Source organism: Periplaneta americana, chromosome 17 (genome assembly GCF_040183065.1).
Source record: "Periplaneta americana isolate PAMFEO1 chromosome 17, P.americana_PAMFEO1_priV1, whole genome shotgun sequence".
In the NCBI taxonomy this organism is placed as follows: domain Eukaryota; kingdom Metazoa; phylum Arthropoda; class Insecta; order Blattodea; family Blattidae; genus Periplaneta; species Periplaneta americana.
In genome coordinates this window covers 7,723,704-7,740,309 of record NC_091133.1, presented here as the reverse complement: position 1 = coordinate 7,740,309, position 16,606 = coordinate 7,723,704, and the positions used below count along the sequence as shown (strand labels likewise).

Here is a 16,606-nt window from a genome sequence, read left to right as displayed (position 1 = left end):
GCACTTATAAAAAGACAATTGTGGTCCCAAACAATTTTTTAATTATTGTGGGCTCTTTTGACACTATTAAAACACTTATTTCTTTACAACGAGGATATGAAAATAATACAGAATGGCTCTCTAAGAAGAATATTTCGTTATTGTGCTCCCATTATACAGTAGCGATTTTCTTAATTTTCTTCGCTGTTTTACGGCTACTTGTAGACGATTTACTTTTCTGCCCTTGTCGGCGTTTCTTAAGAGCTTTCATGATGATCGAGTTCTGGAATATCATTAAATAACGAATGGATCTACAGACCTACTAGAGATCTTTTCGTTCAGTATATTAGCAAATGTTTGTGGTAGGTTTTTGAACTTGTGTAATGTAGTCCCATGCTACTCCTCAAAACACTTTTCAAATTTGTAAACCACACGAAGCCAGTCAACAAGACGAATATTTATCCGTGAAACACACTGTAATCAGTCGGATTTCTTACTTACACAGTTTTTTCTTCAATATAGAAGAGTTTGTTTGCATTCTTGTTCAATCGGTACGAAAGATAACCAGCTAACATTTCAATGAATTCACTTTCTTCATAATTATTTACTTTAAGACTTCGATTTAACTGCCATTGTTAGCCCCGCCCGTAAGTTTTAAATCTTCTGATACTGTTGGCTTAACTCTTTTTCTAGTTTCCGAAATAGATCCAGTGTATAATAAATTAATCCTCATTAGTTTCAGCATATACGATATATCCCATAAACCGCAGATTCTGTGGCCAGATGCCACATTATTTGAAATATGTGTCTGAGTTACATTCATTTTTAAGTCTTTCCGTAGTTTCTGATTTTGAGGACCCATGTCACTGACGAAAGCACGCACCGTCATTTCCCATAATTATGATCCTGGAACACAACTATGTTCCATTCAAATTTTGTACTCCATAATGTGGTACTTCGTTTATCTCTACTGTAGTTTGAAATCAAATCACTGCAGCTGTCTACGAACGGTCTAAGTTACTTCTGCAATGTTCTTTGAATGGTTGTATCGTAGACTATAATTGTGTTCCAGGACCATAGTTATGGAAAATGACGGTACTTTGGAATCAGAGGCTTATACAGAGATTATTATTTTTTTTTATAATAATGACGTGATAGTACAATCAAACATATAATTCATTGACTGCTTCCATTTCCTCGTCAAACTACGAACAAGTAAGACCTGGCCATAATTTTATTGTAAGGCCATAGAAACAGATCTTTGTTGGGTCCCCTGCCTATTTTCATTCTGTCGTAACACAAGACCATATTTTTTTCCATTTTAATTAAAACCTGGCGGACACTCAGTTATCGAAAGACGTTTACGTAAAGTACGTGCACTGGGTAAGGGGTAATATTCTTTACATATTCTGAATGTCTTTTCGAAATTGCATGAAGTGTCACAACTACTGAAATACCGTTATTGTCCCAAAATTTAACATGAGCCACGAGTTGTGGTTTTACGTTGGCATTTTGAAAATACCTGTTCATATTTAACAAGAAATTATTTAGATTGAAAGTTATTTCTCAAGTTCTGAAATGTTTTGTTCCAATTGGAGTACTTTGTCATTTGCTAATTGTAGTTCTTTTTTGTAGTTTATCGTTAATTGCTCGAATTTTAATAACTTTTCTATTTATCTTATATTCTCTTCGATATTTTCACTTTCACTATATGTTTGATGTACCTGGCTTCGGAAGTTCGCACAAGAGTTTTTCCTATTACTTAAAAATAAAACCTTGCATCGCGTTCGTCCTTTTGGATATCACACTGAGTATTATTAGGTAAGAATAAATGAGGTTCGGCAGAATTATTTAGTTCCAGTTTTTGTGGTAACCTTAATAATTCTGCTTTAAAATGGCGAAGATAATCAAAATTATCGAAATGATCGAACAAATATGCTATATTTCAGGTCTAAACCTATCTGCTGTAATACGCAGCTTGTGCCTTTGGATATCGATTGTAAATTATGTTTTATCACCACAATTTTTCCCTTCTGTTTTCACATGTTCCTCTTGTACAAGTGCAAGGAATATTTATAAATTAATTCTTTTTACACTCACTAAGAAATGTTACACTACAAACTTGGCAAAGTAAAATTGTAAAGAAGTTAAAGTATCTATAGGAAGTAAATCGATTATAAATCACGTTTTTATCACCACAATTTTGCCCTATGTTTTACATGTTGCTGATGCACAAATGCAAGGCATTTTTATAAATTAATCCCTTTTGCACTCACTAAGAAATACTGATTATCAAACATTAACAAAGAAACGTACGATTAACAACGGATTTAACAAAGACAGTTGACTCGAATTCTTAAAGTAAATAATTATAAAAAAGTGAATTGGGTGAAATGTTAGCCGATTATATTTCGTACCGATGACAGAGAGACGGAGAGGGGGGAGGGGAGAGGGGAGGGGGAGATGGAGGGGAGAGGTAGGAGGGAGGGGGAGAGGGAGGGGGAGTGCGTGCGTGCGTGCGTGCGCGCGCGTGTGTGTACTGCAAACCACAGTCTAATATATACAGTCGCGCAACTTCAACACTTTTTTTGCCAACGTTCACGACACTAGCGCCCAAGCGGCAGGCAAGGCACTGGTCATAGGGTTGATACAGCCAGCACGTGCTTTAAAGGTATGCGAGATGTTATAATAACGTTTTAATCATGCGTCGGAATAAAGGCAATGTGTGCAATGACGAAAATTGCAGTAACAACAAGTTTAAATCTCCGAATTTGTCGTTCTTCAGATTCCCTAAAGACCAAGAGAAAATCATAACTCAGTCATAACCTATAATCCACGTTGTAGGTAGCCTACGTAATGTATTCTATAAAACATTTATTAGTTATCACTGTTATCAGTTACCTATTTGTATGTCAGGAATGAGAGTTTAAATAAAAACAAAGTAAATACCTATTACAGTATATTATTGTTTTACAGAGATCATGTGTAAATGTGTAACCATTCCGATTTTGGATTGCAAGTAATTCCATAATTTTTGTATTCGTGTTTTTTTCTTTATAGTTTTCAAAAGTTAAATGTTATATTGCATTCAAGTAGGGATTATGGTGTTAATTTTTTCAAGAATTCATGGCGTATTACAATCCTTTTGCAAAATATTCACTTCTTGAATAAATCCAGACTGTGTCGATAAATTTCTGATGTGTTGGTGTAGATTCATGTGGCAGACCGTATTAAGTTCTCAAGAAATAAAAGAGCCTTTTTAAATTTAATATAAAAAGCAATCTTTTCTGTAATAATTTGCATGACTGTTATTGGTGTTGATTTTACATTACCAGTGATTATTTGAGCCGTTCAGAGCAGAAGTGGCATAAGTCAAATTTAGGTAGTCTAATGAGGTTTAAAATAAAAATTCTGTAAAATACAGCGCAAAGTAGCAATTAATATATCCTTCGTGCTATTCACCTGACTACTAATAGTTTAAATACATTCAATATTAACTGCTAATTTGCGCTGTATTTTACAGAATGTTTACTTTAACCCTCATTACCCATTTTTGACTTACACCACTTCTGCTCTGAAAACAAAATTAGGCCTACATTTTCTGAGTTAATTGAAGTTACAATTTTTTCAACAAAGTTGTGTATTCATTTGTTCTCACCTACGTCATAATAACAGTAAGTGCATGTAAATTACGTATTATATAGGTAGGGTAAGTTAAAATTAAGCTTATGTGTGAAAACTGGAAATGTAATGTAAAATGCGGTAAACTTTCCATAAAAATTTAAACCATAATATCAGCACTATTAGCGACTCAAAATAATAAAATAAAAAATTGAAAAATAATGAACTTCATAAATCAATGTCTGTAAAATTAAGGTTTAAATCGTCCCCTTTTTTATTTTTAAGTTTAACTCAGCGGCCGAGTTTACCCCAATTTGCGGTATGGAAAATAGTTAATTTCTCACAGGAAATAAAGAGTTCCAATGGTTTATAAATATATTTAGGAATGAATTGAATTAACCGTCCACGTACAAACAATTATATTATTTCAAACCATGATACGTGATCAGGGCCATGATTCAGTTGTAAGGAGCAGAAAGAATTACGTTTATTCCCAGCTTCTGAAACTTGTAGATTAACTGTGTGTGAAATTCTTCCAGGATTCTAAAGTAGAATTAGTAAGAACCATATACACTTATTGTATAGCATAAAAATATAAAATAAATTACGCAAAACCCGTTTTCTGATGTTTTATCATATGTCGTGGGCACACTTTTAACTTGCCTGCCGCTAGAGGGCTACTGTCGCGCCAGCTGTCAAATGTTGGCATATTTTATACGTATGAATTGCGTGACTGTATCTATTAGACTGTGCTGCAAACAAACTCTTCTATAGTGAAGAAAAAAAACTGTTAAAGTAAGAAATCCGATTGGTTACAGTGTGTTTCAAGGAGAAATATTCGTCCTTCTGTTGACTGGTTTCGTGTGGTTTACAAATTTGAAAAGTGTTTGGAGGAGTAGCATGGGACTACATTACACAAGTTCATAAACCTAGCACAAACATTTGCTAATGTACTGAACGAAAAAATCTCTAGTAGGCCTATAGATTCATTCGTTATTGAATGATACTTTACAACTCATTCATCATGAAAGATCTCAACAAACGCCAACAAGAGCAGAAAAGTAAATCGTCTACAAGTAGCCGTAAAACAGCGAAGAAAACTAAGAAAATCGTCAATTATGTAATGTGAGCACAATTACATAATATTCTTCTCAGAGAGCCATTCTGTATTATTTTCATATCCTCGTTGTAAAGAAATAAGTGTTATAACAATGTCTAAAGAGTCCACAATAATTTAAAAATTGTTTGGTATCACAATGGTCTTTTTATGTGTGCCATAAATATTTTCGGTGCATTGCTTTCCATAGTACGAGGCATGCTAAAAGCCCAGCCTTGAAGGCAGATGTCGTCACGAGCAGAGCTGAGGGGTCAAATGGACCCCACAATCTACTCTATTTTCTTGGTAATTCGAAATGCGTGGACAAAACTGGGCTATAAAATGGAGATATCTATCATGGAGTAAGTAACGTAAGCAAAGGAAAGGTGTGTTGCTTTGTCTGAATTCAGGGTAATCGGATTTAGATTGGTACATACTTCTGCTATTTTATTTCCTCTGTTATCATCGGAATTTGAGCCCCAAGAGCGGTGGGATGGATTGAAATCCCCCACTAACAGATGTGGAGCAGGTATCTGTAGCAGGATATCTTCAATGTCATTCACAGTGAAAAGTGTATCTGGGGGCATATACATACAGACTATTGTAAACTGAATGCTACGAAAAGTTATTGTTGTGGCTATGCATTGATGACGAGTGGTAATATTGATGACAGAGGAAAAGAATACTGGCTATGTGATCGTACCTGTGAACTTAGTATCCCAAGATATTCAGAGAGTTTTTAGGCAGCAGGTGTGTCTCCTGAAGACATAAAATAGCAGAGTTCTCATGATAGCTCAATTGCTGTAGTTCTGTATATCATCTGCGTACACCGTTCACATTCCATTGTATAATATCAGTCACCATGAGAAGCTAAATCATGATGGTGGTTTTATGGGGGATTTTCTCTTCTGTTCTTTCCTATGAATCTTTCCTTTCGACTGCGACAGCTTAGTTTTCGATGGTGGCGATTCACTTGCAGTATGTCGCGCTCATGATCGGGTACGGGATCGATTTCTCCCCTGTACAAGGAGTGCGACGTGAAATTTTCTCAGGTTCAGAATTTGTCTGTGACGTCACAGCACCTGTCTTTATTGGTATATAGGGCCTGATATCGAGGCCACAGCTGAGGTCTGACTCGCCAGTCTGAGTACCAGCGTCCATATACGTTTGGGTTCCGATCTCAGCTTGCTTCCCAGGTATACACTCAAGAGCTGGCGTTTGAATTGACGCATTACTTTTTGTAAAACAGCAGCATAGGACTTTTCTTTCTGTTTCTTTTCTGAATCAAAATAACGCTTACGTGCCTCAAAGAATGTAACATTGTCCCTGACTCGGAGCTCTTGTATTGCCTTCTCTACCTGGTACTTCGGACAGTCCTTGGAATTTGCGGCATGGTCCCTTTCACAATTCACACAGTGAGCGGTGTTGGAACATGAGGAATTCCTATGGTCTCCACCGCCGCACTTTGCACATGTGAGTTCATTTGTGCAACGTTTCTGCGTATGTCCGAACCATTGTCACCTAAAGCAGCGCATTGGGTTCGGCACATACGCACGTACAGGGACACGCTCATAGCCGACAAATATGTACTCAGTAGGAGGGATTTCTTGAAAGTCAAGAAAACGGTGCTTATTGATACGCAACAAACGGTACGCCTTGGGTACGAACTGGTCTGCCAGTTCTAAGCTATATTTCCTCGTCATTTATTCCATCCAGAGCATCCGTATGAACTACTCCCCACGTGGTGTTCAGCGAAGAGTGCCTTTCAACCTTTATAGATACGACTCCAGCAACTTAGCCATCAACAGCGTCTCAATTTGATTGGGAGACCATGTTTCAACGAGGAGGCTGCCACTGAGGAGTCTAACGGCTTTCTTGACTTTTCCCACGAGTCCATCAAGTGCACGTCTGATGTAAAATGGGCTGATATCTTTTATCGTTTTTTTCCGTGCCAGTTAACGTAATGGTTATGAACTTTGGAGACGGCATTTAAACATTCACATTCCTGGTAACCAGGTCCATAGCTGTGTTTGACATAAGACCACCAGTAACTGTAACTTTTTTTGGTTCTTCTTTTTTCGATTTTTTATGAGAGGTGGGGGAAGAGGAGCGCGAAGATATTTTGAACTGGTTCCCCCTATGGAACCGTCGGCGTCAGCCTGCCACCGGGGGAGGCGTAAGAAAGAGACACCTAAAAAATTCTTCGCGGTCTGTGCCAGCTGTGAGGACCGCACCACAGCCTGATCCCAAGCAACGCACCTCACGTCAGTTACCCTTCAAACTGGGCATTACACACGTAACGGCAAGTTCTACGCAAGACGTGAGCTGTAACTTTATGTCCCTACCAAGATAATAACCACCTGTGGCCCTCCACTATACACTGAACTCAACCATCAGACTACCCTGTTAACTCCAAACTCTCCCACCAAAACCGAATAATCAGACCGCACGCAGCTGCGGGAGACTTGCAGTTGGTTACATTGCGACACTCATTAGTCAGCAGGAACACGTTGGAGTGATATACAAGGGGGATCCAGGAAATAACGACCGTTTTGTTGTAATAATTAAAAAAATATATTTATTTGAAAAAACAAAGTCTGTTACATAACTGAAGCTTCCTTTACTTCTCTACATAATCACCACCTACATTCAAACATTTGTCGTATCTGTTCACTAGCTTTATAATTCCCGTGTTATACTCCTCTGCCGCTAGTTCATTAAGCCAGGTGTTCACTGTCTTCTTCAACTCTTCATCACTTCCAAAACGCGTACCACCCAGAAAGTCTTTCAGCTTAGTGAAAAGGTGAAAATCGCTAGAAGCAAGGTCTGGACTATAGGGCGGATGATCAAAGATTTCCCAACCGAATTGATCCAGCAATTCTCAAGTTGAAGCAGCAGTGTGCGGGCGGGCGTTGTCGTGAAGAAGCACAACTCCTCTCGAAAGCATTCCTCGCCTCTTGTTTTGGATGGCTCGCCGTAGTTATCGTAAAGTCTCACAATAACAATTTGCATTGATCGTAGTGCCTTTTGGCATGAAATCCAGCAAAAGAACACCTTTGCGATCCCAAAAGACAGTAGCCATGACTTTTTGTGTTGAGAGAGTCTGTTTGAATTTTCTCGGTTTCTTGGGTGATGAGGGATGATGCCACTGACGTGATTGGCGCTTGGTCTCTGGGGTGTTGTGAGACACCCAGGTCTCATCACCAGTCACAATTTGATCAAGAAAGGCGTCTCCATCTGTGTGATATCGCATCAAGAATGTCAATGCTGAGGCCATTCTCTGAGTTTTGTGTTGGTCACTCAGTTGCCGTGGAACCCATCGTGCACAGATTTTGTGGTAGCCAAGATGTTGCGAGACAATTTCACCAAGCAAAGAACGAGAAATGTCAGGAAAGGCAATATGCAATTCGTCGAGTGATGTGCGCCTGTCTTGCAAGATTCTGTCGTTCACTTTAGTCTTCAGGTCTTCTGTGATGAGTGATGGGCGTCCGGGTCGAGTTTCATCGTGGACATTTGTTCGCCCATTGTTAAACATTTCGCACCATTTTCTCACATTTCTTTCATTCATTACAGTATCACCATACACTTCTTTCAATTGCCGGTAAATTTCTGCAGATTTCAAATGTCGGGCATTCAAAAATCGAATCACACTCCTCACCTCACAGTCGGCGGGATTATCAATCACGTCGTTCATTTTGAAGTAACACAAAATGTACAATGGCGACTTGTTGCAACCAGTACTCACAACATTATGAGAACACATGTTAAGGAAGCCAGTTGACCTTCAAACAAGGAAGGGGAGTCAGCTGCGCGGCGGGTATGCGCGAACGGTCGTTATTTCCTGGATCCCCCTCGTATCTGTCCCGGCGAGCAGAGTCGGTCACCGAGCATCTAAATCGCCCCAGGTCCCCACTGGGGTTCTACGTGAATGTACTTGACTTCTGGTCCGGGTTCGGCATCTAAACTTGCATATAGGGGCAGTATTAAGGGTCCACTATTGCTTCGTTGCTGTGCGCCCTGTCAGGCCGCACAAATTGGAAGTCGCGCTCGAAACCGTGGGACAGAACTACGGAGAGAGGAAAGATCCTCGCTTGTGAGACGGGAGTTATAAGCCTAGAATACTTAAGCTAATAATGTATAGAAAGAACTAGAAGAGGAAGAAGAATTAAGCCAGACAAGGCATTCTTAACAAAACCCGTCATGTTGGCGGACGAAGCAAAGAATTAACAGCAGGGATGGAAAAATGAAAATAGGTGTGATGATGTGGTGGGCATTCCGCATACAATGGTGGTCAGCAGTGAGAAAGATAGAGATGAAAAAGAAGAGAGAACGAAAAGAGCTGGATGGTGCTAAGTCGATATATGTGTGGACAAAAATAACAGCACGAAAGCCACTATTGCACCCTCCAGTCACCAACTTGGAGGAACCCACCTCGACAGGGTTGTGGGACATCAGATAATTACAATTATATGTTATAATTATAATTAACAACAAAATATTATGGACTAATTGTGTAAACAAGGTACAGAGCAAAATCTCACTGACATGATATCAAAGGTTGATTTATTTTTCATACAAAGCTGACAAAGTGAACTACAGCTGTCTAGTGATATTTCACTCAATACCTATTAAGGTATTCACTCAAGATAATGTCTAGTTCTGAACTTATAACTCGTATTACTTAAAAAGCATGAACAATTTTATTATGGTCCATAGAACATAAGAATGACATGATGGTAAATAAGACGAGCGACTCTGGACTTCTGTAGTCTAATTAGTCCAATAATATTAATAGTAATATTAATAATAATAATGATGATATGTAATGCCAAGTTTATAATAGTTTATAGGTTCCATCTAGGCCACTTATCTGCAGCAGAGGTGCAAGATGCTCCTTACTGATGTGGGAAGCACATTGACCCCTGACCTGTTCAAGCCAGATTATATTAATAAGTGTGGCTCTGTATTACTCCATCGTCATGCAGGGTTAGCACCCAAACACAGACTAGCTGAGCCTCGTCTGAAAATGTCTTCCCTTGTCGAGAGAACCAACAGACATTTCATAATGCCAGACCAAATCACGACGCCTTATACCACACAGCTATGGCATGGGACTCTAGTTTAGCTTACTGAATACAGAGTGTGAAATGTATGCTTTTCTGACATTGTTCGACAAACACATAATGAAAAAACATAGAAAGACTTCCGTTTACCTCTGATAAAGCTTTATTCTCTTCCCTTTTGTATGTGTTATCATGTGGTAGTAAGCCCAAAGGATCATCCTCAGGCTCCATCTTGATCATATCCATCATAACTGAAAGAAGAGTTTATGTAACTGACAATGATTACGGCAACTGGACCGTCGAGAAACACTTACTACAAGTTACAACGATCAAATTTATTGGAATCGCATTCCCTTGTACATATTTCCACACAAGAGTTGTTCTATAAAATTAATAATTTAACTCGTACACTTCATCTGTAGTCCTACAACGAAACAGAAATCATTTAATCTCATATCGACATTACAACAATGTCCGACTTTTCTCGAAAGAAGACACGACGATATATAACTCAAGTTATAGGTAAACCAATCGCGTAACCAATGGTTTGAATTTCTCAAAACTCATGGACTAGTAATACTAGTCTGTACAGTAGTAATACTAGTTTATTTTACAAGTCTGTGTTTCTAGAAACTACAAGGGTAAAGTAATAGTTACCAGTTCACAGACTAGTAATATTAGTCGATTTCACCAGTTCATAAGTGATTCTGTTTCTCAAAATGCTAATCTAGTTGATTATACTAGTGTTCAACAGGAATATTCGTACACGACTCTAAAGACTGATGATTTCTATATTATCAGTTACCAGATAATCAAAACAAAATATTGTATTTATTTTTTTAATACATGTGGTTTAGTGATTCCGACTGAAGTGATGAAAAGAGCTAAAACTATATCGAGAAAGAACAATTATTATTCCTTATGGGAGCATTTATTTAAATATAATGAACAGTTTAGGTAAAGTGCTGAAAAGCTTGGAGTCAACCTCGGTAGCGTACTTGCTATAGCGCTGGTCTTCTATGCTCGAGGTTGCGGGTTCGATCCCCACCTAGGTCGATGGCATTTAAGTGTGTTTAAATGCATCAGGCTCATGTCAGTAGATTTACTGGCATGTAAAAAACTCCTGCGGGACAAAATTCCGGCAGACCGGCGACTCTGATATAACCTCTGCAGTTGCGAGCATTGTTAAATAAACCATAATTTGAATTTTGAAAAGCTTGGAGAGTTGTTAAATATAGTGGAACCTGCCATAACAAGTCATAAAATAGAAGTTATGCATTAACAGCAAAGCTTCAAATACAAATTGCTCTACAAACTGGGATGTTGATTATTTTCCAATGCCATCAGGTCTTTCTGTCCTAGACCAGCAACACTTGCAGAATATTTCCTAATAATCTAATACCAATTCATCAACTGCAGTGAATTTTGCTGGCTTTCCTCTTCCACTGCAAGTTGTTCTGGCATTGTCAACTTTAGACTACAAATTAAATATAAAACGACACTAATTTATGAACAGATCAAATGTAAAACTGAAAAAAATTAGCGAATTTTTCATTAAGTTATAAGTGGCATTCATGTCGGCAGTAGACATACTAGCTACATAATATGTTTATATTATGATACCACAGTCTAGTATATACAGTCACGAAGCTGAATACGTAGTAAATATGCATCCATAGATAGTTGCTAACCACTAGGATCGCTAATATCGCCTCATTACATACAAGCGAAATAGTACCGGCACAGTCTATTGTTTCCAGCACCCTCACAACTCAAGCTTCATGACTATATATACTAGACTGTAATGATACTGTGAACTTGAATTGGTAGCCTACTCATCAAAGTTGCTTTCTTAATGTTGGGCCAGTAAGTGTCCCTAACGTATGCATAATCTTTGTTCTGAGGTATCAGTTCCAGAGCCTCACACATTACAACATTTTTTGTCCATTCGTTTACTTTATAATTTTTTCTTATTATGCTTGAAAAAGCACCGAATCCTTTGATTCATTAATCATATTCAGTATAGTTAATTTGCTTTCAATTGATAGAATTTTAACCGAAAAGAGAAATCAAAACCAAAACACAAATAAAACTTAGCCTTCTAACCTCAAATAACAATATCAACCAATGACTATAAACAAATGAATTCAATAAGCTGACTAGTGAAAGAGATCATGTGACTAGTGAAAAATTGTCACAAGTTGCTAGACTGGTGAAATAGTTTGAGAAACAGAATCTATTAGACCTGGTGAAATATACTCTGGTAACTAGTAACTGGTGAACTATTAAACTAGTATTTTTGAGAAACAGGCCCAGGTGGTAAGGATTCGGTAGTTATATTCCGGTATTACGTAATATAAATAGATAACTAGTTGTAATCAATGATAGGGAAACGGAGGTAGGCCTATTAAAAACTATAACTGCTAGGGTCAGATGGGGTAAATGTGGGACAGAAATGAAAACTTTCGAAATTTAAGACACTAAATTCTTATGTAATGTATGCAGTTTGCATGGTGTTATATTAGTGTAATTTGATGTTCAGTGTTCATTTCCAGAATGAAGTCATCTTGAAATGTAATAATTATTTCACAATACTGAAAAATATGTCCCACAATTGCCCCAGGTTTGGGGCAATGTCAGGGCAAAAGAGGGACACCATTGTAAGTCAATGATAATATACTCGTATATTTGATGGATTCTGAGGCAATAGTGGACAGAGTATGTTCGCATTATAGTACTGAATTGTCTTACATTTTTCTTGGCATTTATTGTATACAATACTAATCCATTAAATAATGTCGTTTTTATCAATGAATAATTACACAATATTTAAATCAAGAATAAACAAATTTATTTAGTATTAAAATACCGAAAACTTGAAAGAAAAATTATTCACTGTTCATACATATTGCTATGCTACTTTATCAAATTATATATTCGTAAGACATATGCCCAAATTAACAAAAAAAACATTACTACATATAAGTTACTTTAAAATGCCCAGACCAAACAAATTAAAAGAAAACCACGGCGACACTCAGTATAAAAAACAGAACATATAAAAATCACTAAAAGATCACTAACATTTAACTCTGAAATAAAAAGTTGGTGATACTACATTCAACCAAGTGCCCGTCTTCTATGAAATTACCGATGTTCACATGGTTGATTAATGTAACATCATCTTCGTTGGAACTGAATACCATACATGTTTGGTCACACAATTTAAGCTTATCATTTCTGCATCATCTTCATGAATTATATCTTAAATTACACACACATAGGCCTATCTATATTGAATTACTTTCTGTGTTCTTGCGACTTAAAATTTCACCAACACAAAATCTGACTGATGTAAATCTAACACACCTGATGTTTTATTTGATGTCTCCTTCACACCGTTGATTGCAGAGTCAACTTCTGAGTCACTTGATATTACAAACTCATCCTCACTTCCGCTGCTTTTCCATTCTTTTCCTTTCTTTGACATTTTAGGTTTGCCATTCCCTTTTTAAGACTTCTCTTTGTTATGTGACCTAGGCCTACATGGTGTCCTAATTATCTCTTGCAATTACTTTGGCATTACAGTCAACTTTTCTTCTTTTTGCTGGAGGTGCAGAAGTTTTTCCAATCCTCTCAAGCAACAGATTTTTAAAGCAGAGTCGGTCTTGTTCTCCATCAGGTGGAAAGCATACTTCAACACAAGTTTCTTCTGAAATTTCACTGGACCAACTTCAGATTCTTGTGGGCTTCAGAGAGAGTGAATTCTGACTGACGAAGTTCCTCTGTTTTTGTATCTCTCCAGCCTGATTGCATCCAATCTATTTATCGGATAGCCTATTTGTTTCGATTTGGTGGAAAAATCCCCGTACTCTCAAAATTATTATGATTATGTTGGCTGTGAGTGCAGAGTGCCAAACATCACAATGGAGGTCAACAAATTGCAACCTCTGCATCTTTCTCTGGTTAGTTTTCTGGCAGTTAGTAACAGCAACATCCCAGTCCCGTTTCAGTGGACGAAATGCACATTTTTTCAGAGGCTCCAGAAGGTCCGTGGTGTGAGATGGAAGTTAAATAATACACATATTTTCATCCATTGCTTTTTTTATGGTTTGTGGATCTAAAGCTATGGATCCGCTACAGCGATCATCGCCAAGCCCACAACGCTGCTCGATTACCTCTACTTGTAAATATACGGAGCTGGTTTCTTTACGACGTTCATCGCTGGCTGCAGCGATGTGCGTCAGCGTTCATCGCTCTGGATTGATTTGACTTCAAATTGAGAGCGATGATCGTCGTACATTCAGAAAACAAAAGAATGACGGTAAAGCAATATGGCTTCAAAACGTGTATTTAGAACTTCTCAACAATAAATGATATTTTAATTAATTTTGTTTCCAGTCATCCTGCCTGTATGATATGGGTTCGAAAGTATATAAAGATGCCCATAAAAAATACATGTTGTGGAAGGAAGTTGGTGAAATTATAGGGAAGGGTGGTAAAGTAACTTGTTTTCGAGATAGGATAATATGCGAATAGGTACATTAGAAAAACAATATTACAAATGAATTTTTTAATGACAGTGGTTATAAAAATCCCGAATTGAGTGTTTTTAAGCAGAGATGTATAAACAGGGTGTCAAGAGAATCTCTTTCATGAAATTTCAACCTTTAATAACGACGATTACAGTAATGTAGGTCTAATTAATTAGCCTACTCGAGACTATTTTAAAATTCAAATGAAATGTGTCTTATTATTAGATTTCAGTTGAATAGCTTGGCCATACCTTGAATATTGAAACCACTACAATTTATAACGAACAATGTAATTTATTTTGTTGACATGATTTGCTCGCTCGGAAAATATAGGTATTTTTCCAGAAAAGCTAAAACAAAGAGGGCACAATATTCTTTCTCTTCACTGACTTCTGTGAGCTTTAGCTATATACTGTATATTGATAAACACGGACCTAGTATTAGTCTGTAGCCACATGTATTTTCAATACGGAATAAAAATCCTTTAATGCCTACCTATATATTCTAATGCACTGTTGTAGCCCCACTCAAATGTTAATTTACCAACATAACATGCGAGAGATCCAGGATGAATTACTGTAGCCTACCTATGTAGTCTGTCTCCTTAGTATTGCTCCTGCACCTGTCGAGTATTACGTTTGTAACAAGCAGACGGAGGAAAGCTACATATTTCTGAAAATTATGGAATTTAATAAACGTGAATAATTGTATTAAGATAATTGCAATATCATTTTACGGTACTGGTAGGCTATCTTAAAGTAATAGATCATTTGTCGCTGGGTGGTTTTTCAACAAATGAAGTAGAATTTCTCTTCACATCACCTTCAATTAAAGACAAAATAGAATTGAACTGCTCTATGGTAAGTGTAAAATAGTCTTTGAATTTAATTTGATCAGTAGGCCTATGTATATGTCTACAAATTAGCGCATTGAAACATCCTTCTGTACGTCTGGTTTTAAACATATCATTGGTTTGGAAACTTCTGTCTATTGGTGTACATTATATTTAATTCGATCATATTCTTCTTTCTGAAGAAGTAATAGTCATTATTTTTTCCCTATTTAAAGCCACTTTAACAACTTGTAAATTCTCAAGTTCATTGTTAAACAGCTGGAGACAATCGATATTAATCTGCGATGTCCTCGATCGACTGATTGTCGATCCTTAGAAATCGATTATTCTCTACAGTAAAGACGGCGATGTTCGCTGCATAAGGAAACCGCATAGCCGACGTTGAGCGATCATCGTCAGCGTTGTTCGCTCGGCGATGATCGCCGTAGCGGAACCATAGCTTAACAGCGAACATCGCCCTCTTTGCTATAGAGAAAAATCGATTTCTAAGAAACGACAATCAGTCGATCGAGGACATCGTAGATTAATATCGATTGTGTCCAGCTGTTTAAGAATGAACTTGAGAATTTACAAGTTCTAAAATGGCTTTAAGTAAAGAAAAATTAATGACTGTGTTACATCTTGAGGAAGAAGAAGATGATGATGGAATTAAATATATGTACACCAATAGACAGAGACTCCAAACCAATGATATGTTTAAAACCAGACATACAGAAGGATGTTTCAATGCGCTAATTTGTAGACATCTACTTACTGATCAAATTAAATTGAAAGAATATTTTAGACTTACCATAGAGCAGTTTAATTTTATTTTGTCTTTAATTGAAAGTGATGTGAAGAGAAATCCTACCTCATTTGTTGAAAAACCAGTAAGTCCAGCAGAGAAATTGTCTATTACTTTAAGGTACAGTAAATAATAATGCAATTATAATGTTCGAACAACTATTCATGTTCATTAAATTATATCATTTTTAGAAATATGAAATTCTGCAATAATTTTAGTCCATACATAATTTAATACATAAGTAACAATTTCAATGTTGAGAAGCTTGCTTCATTCTTATACTTCGAATTTCTAAATCTGTTACAATTTTACATATTTGAGCCTTCGCTTCTGCAATAAGTTCAGGGGGAAAACTTGTAACTGTTTGTGACATAGATTCAAAGAAACTTCGTACTCCATTATCATCTTTTTCTGGGACCATAAGTTTTTCTAACAAGAGAGTCCGTTGGCGATCTCGTTTCTCCATTGACTCCCAAAATCTTTCATCGCTGTTTCGTTTTCTCTTCTTAGTCCTTTCAGGAAACGATGTTTGTTGACGAACTTCACATTGATCGTTTTGTTCGGTCGAGAAACCATAATCTTCGTCTACTAGCAGTACGCCTACATCAGTTTCTTGAGGTTGACTTAAATCAGTACCCTCTTCGCCTATAGCCAATGGCACAGAAACACTGGTCA

General features: G+C 37.2%; 1 protein-coding gene across 2 annotated transcripts in view; it reads right to left on the bottom strand.

The window, feature by feature from the left end:
- The window catches only part of LOC138692636 (putative zinc finger protein 66), a 55,925-nt gene that overhangs the window by 31,983 nt on the left and 7,336 nt on the right, over window positions 1-16,606 (bottom strand). Inside the window, exon 2 of one of the 2 annotated variants that reach the window (XM_069815704.1) lies at window positions 9,910-10,010. The exons of the other annotated variant lie outside the window; for it this stretch is intronic. Coding sequence (XP_069671805.1) covers window positions 9,910-10,008 — 99 coding nt within the window. The 5' untranslated portion in view covers window positions 10,009-10,010. The remainder of the gene's footprint in view (window positions 1-9,909; window positions 10,011-16,606) is intronic. 2 annotated transcript variants of the gene reach the window in all.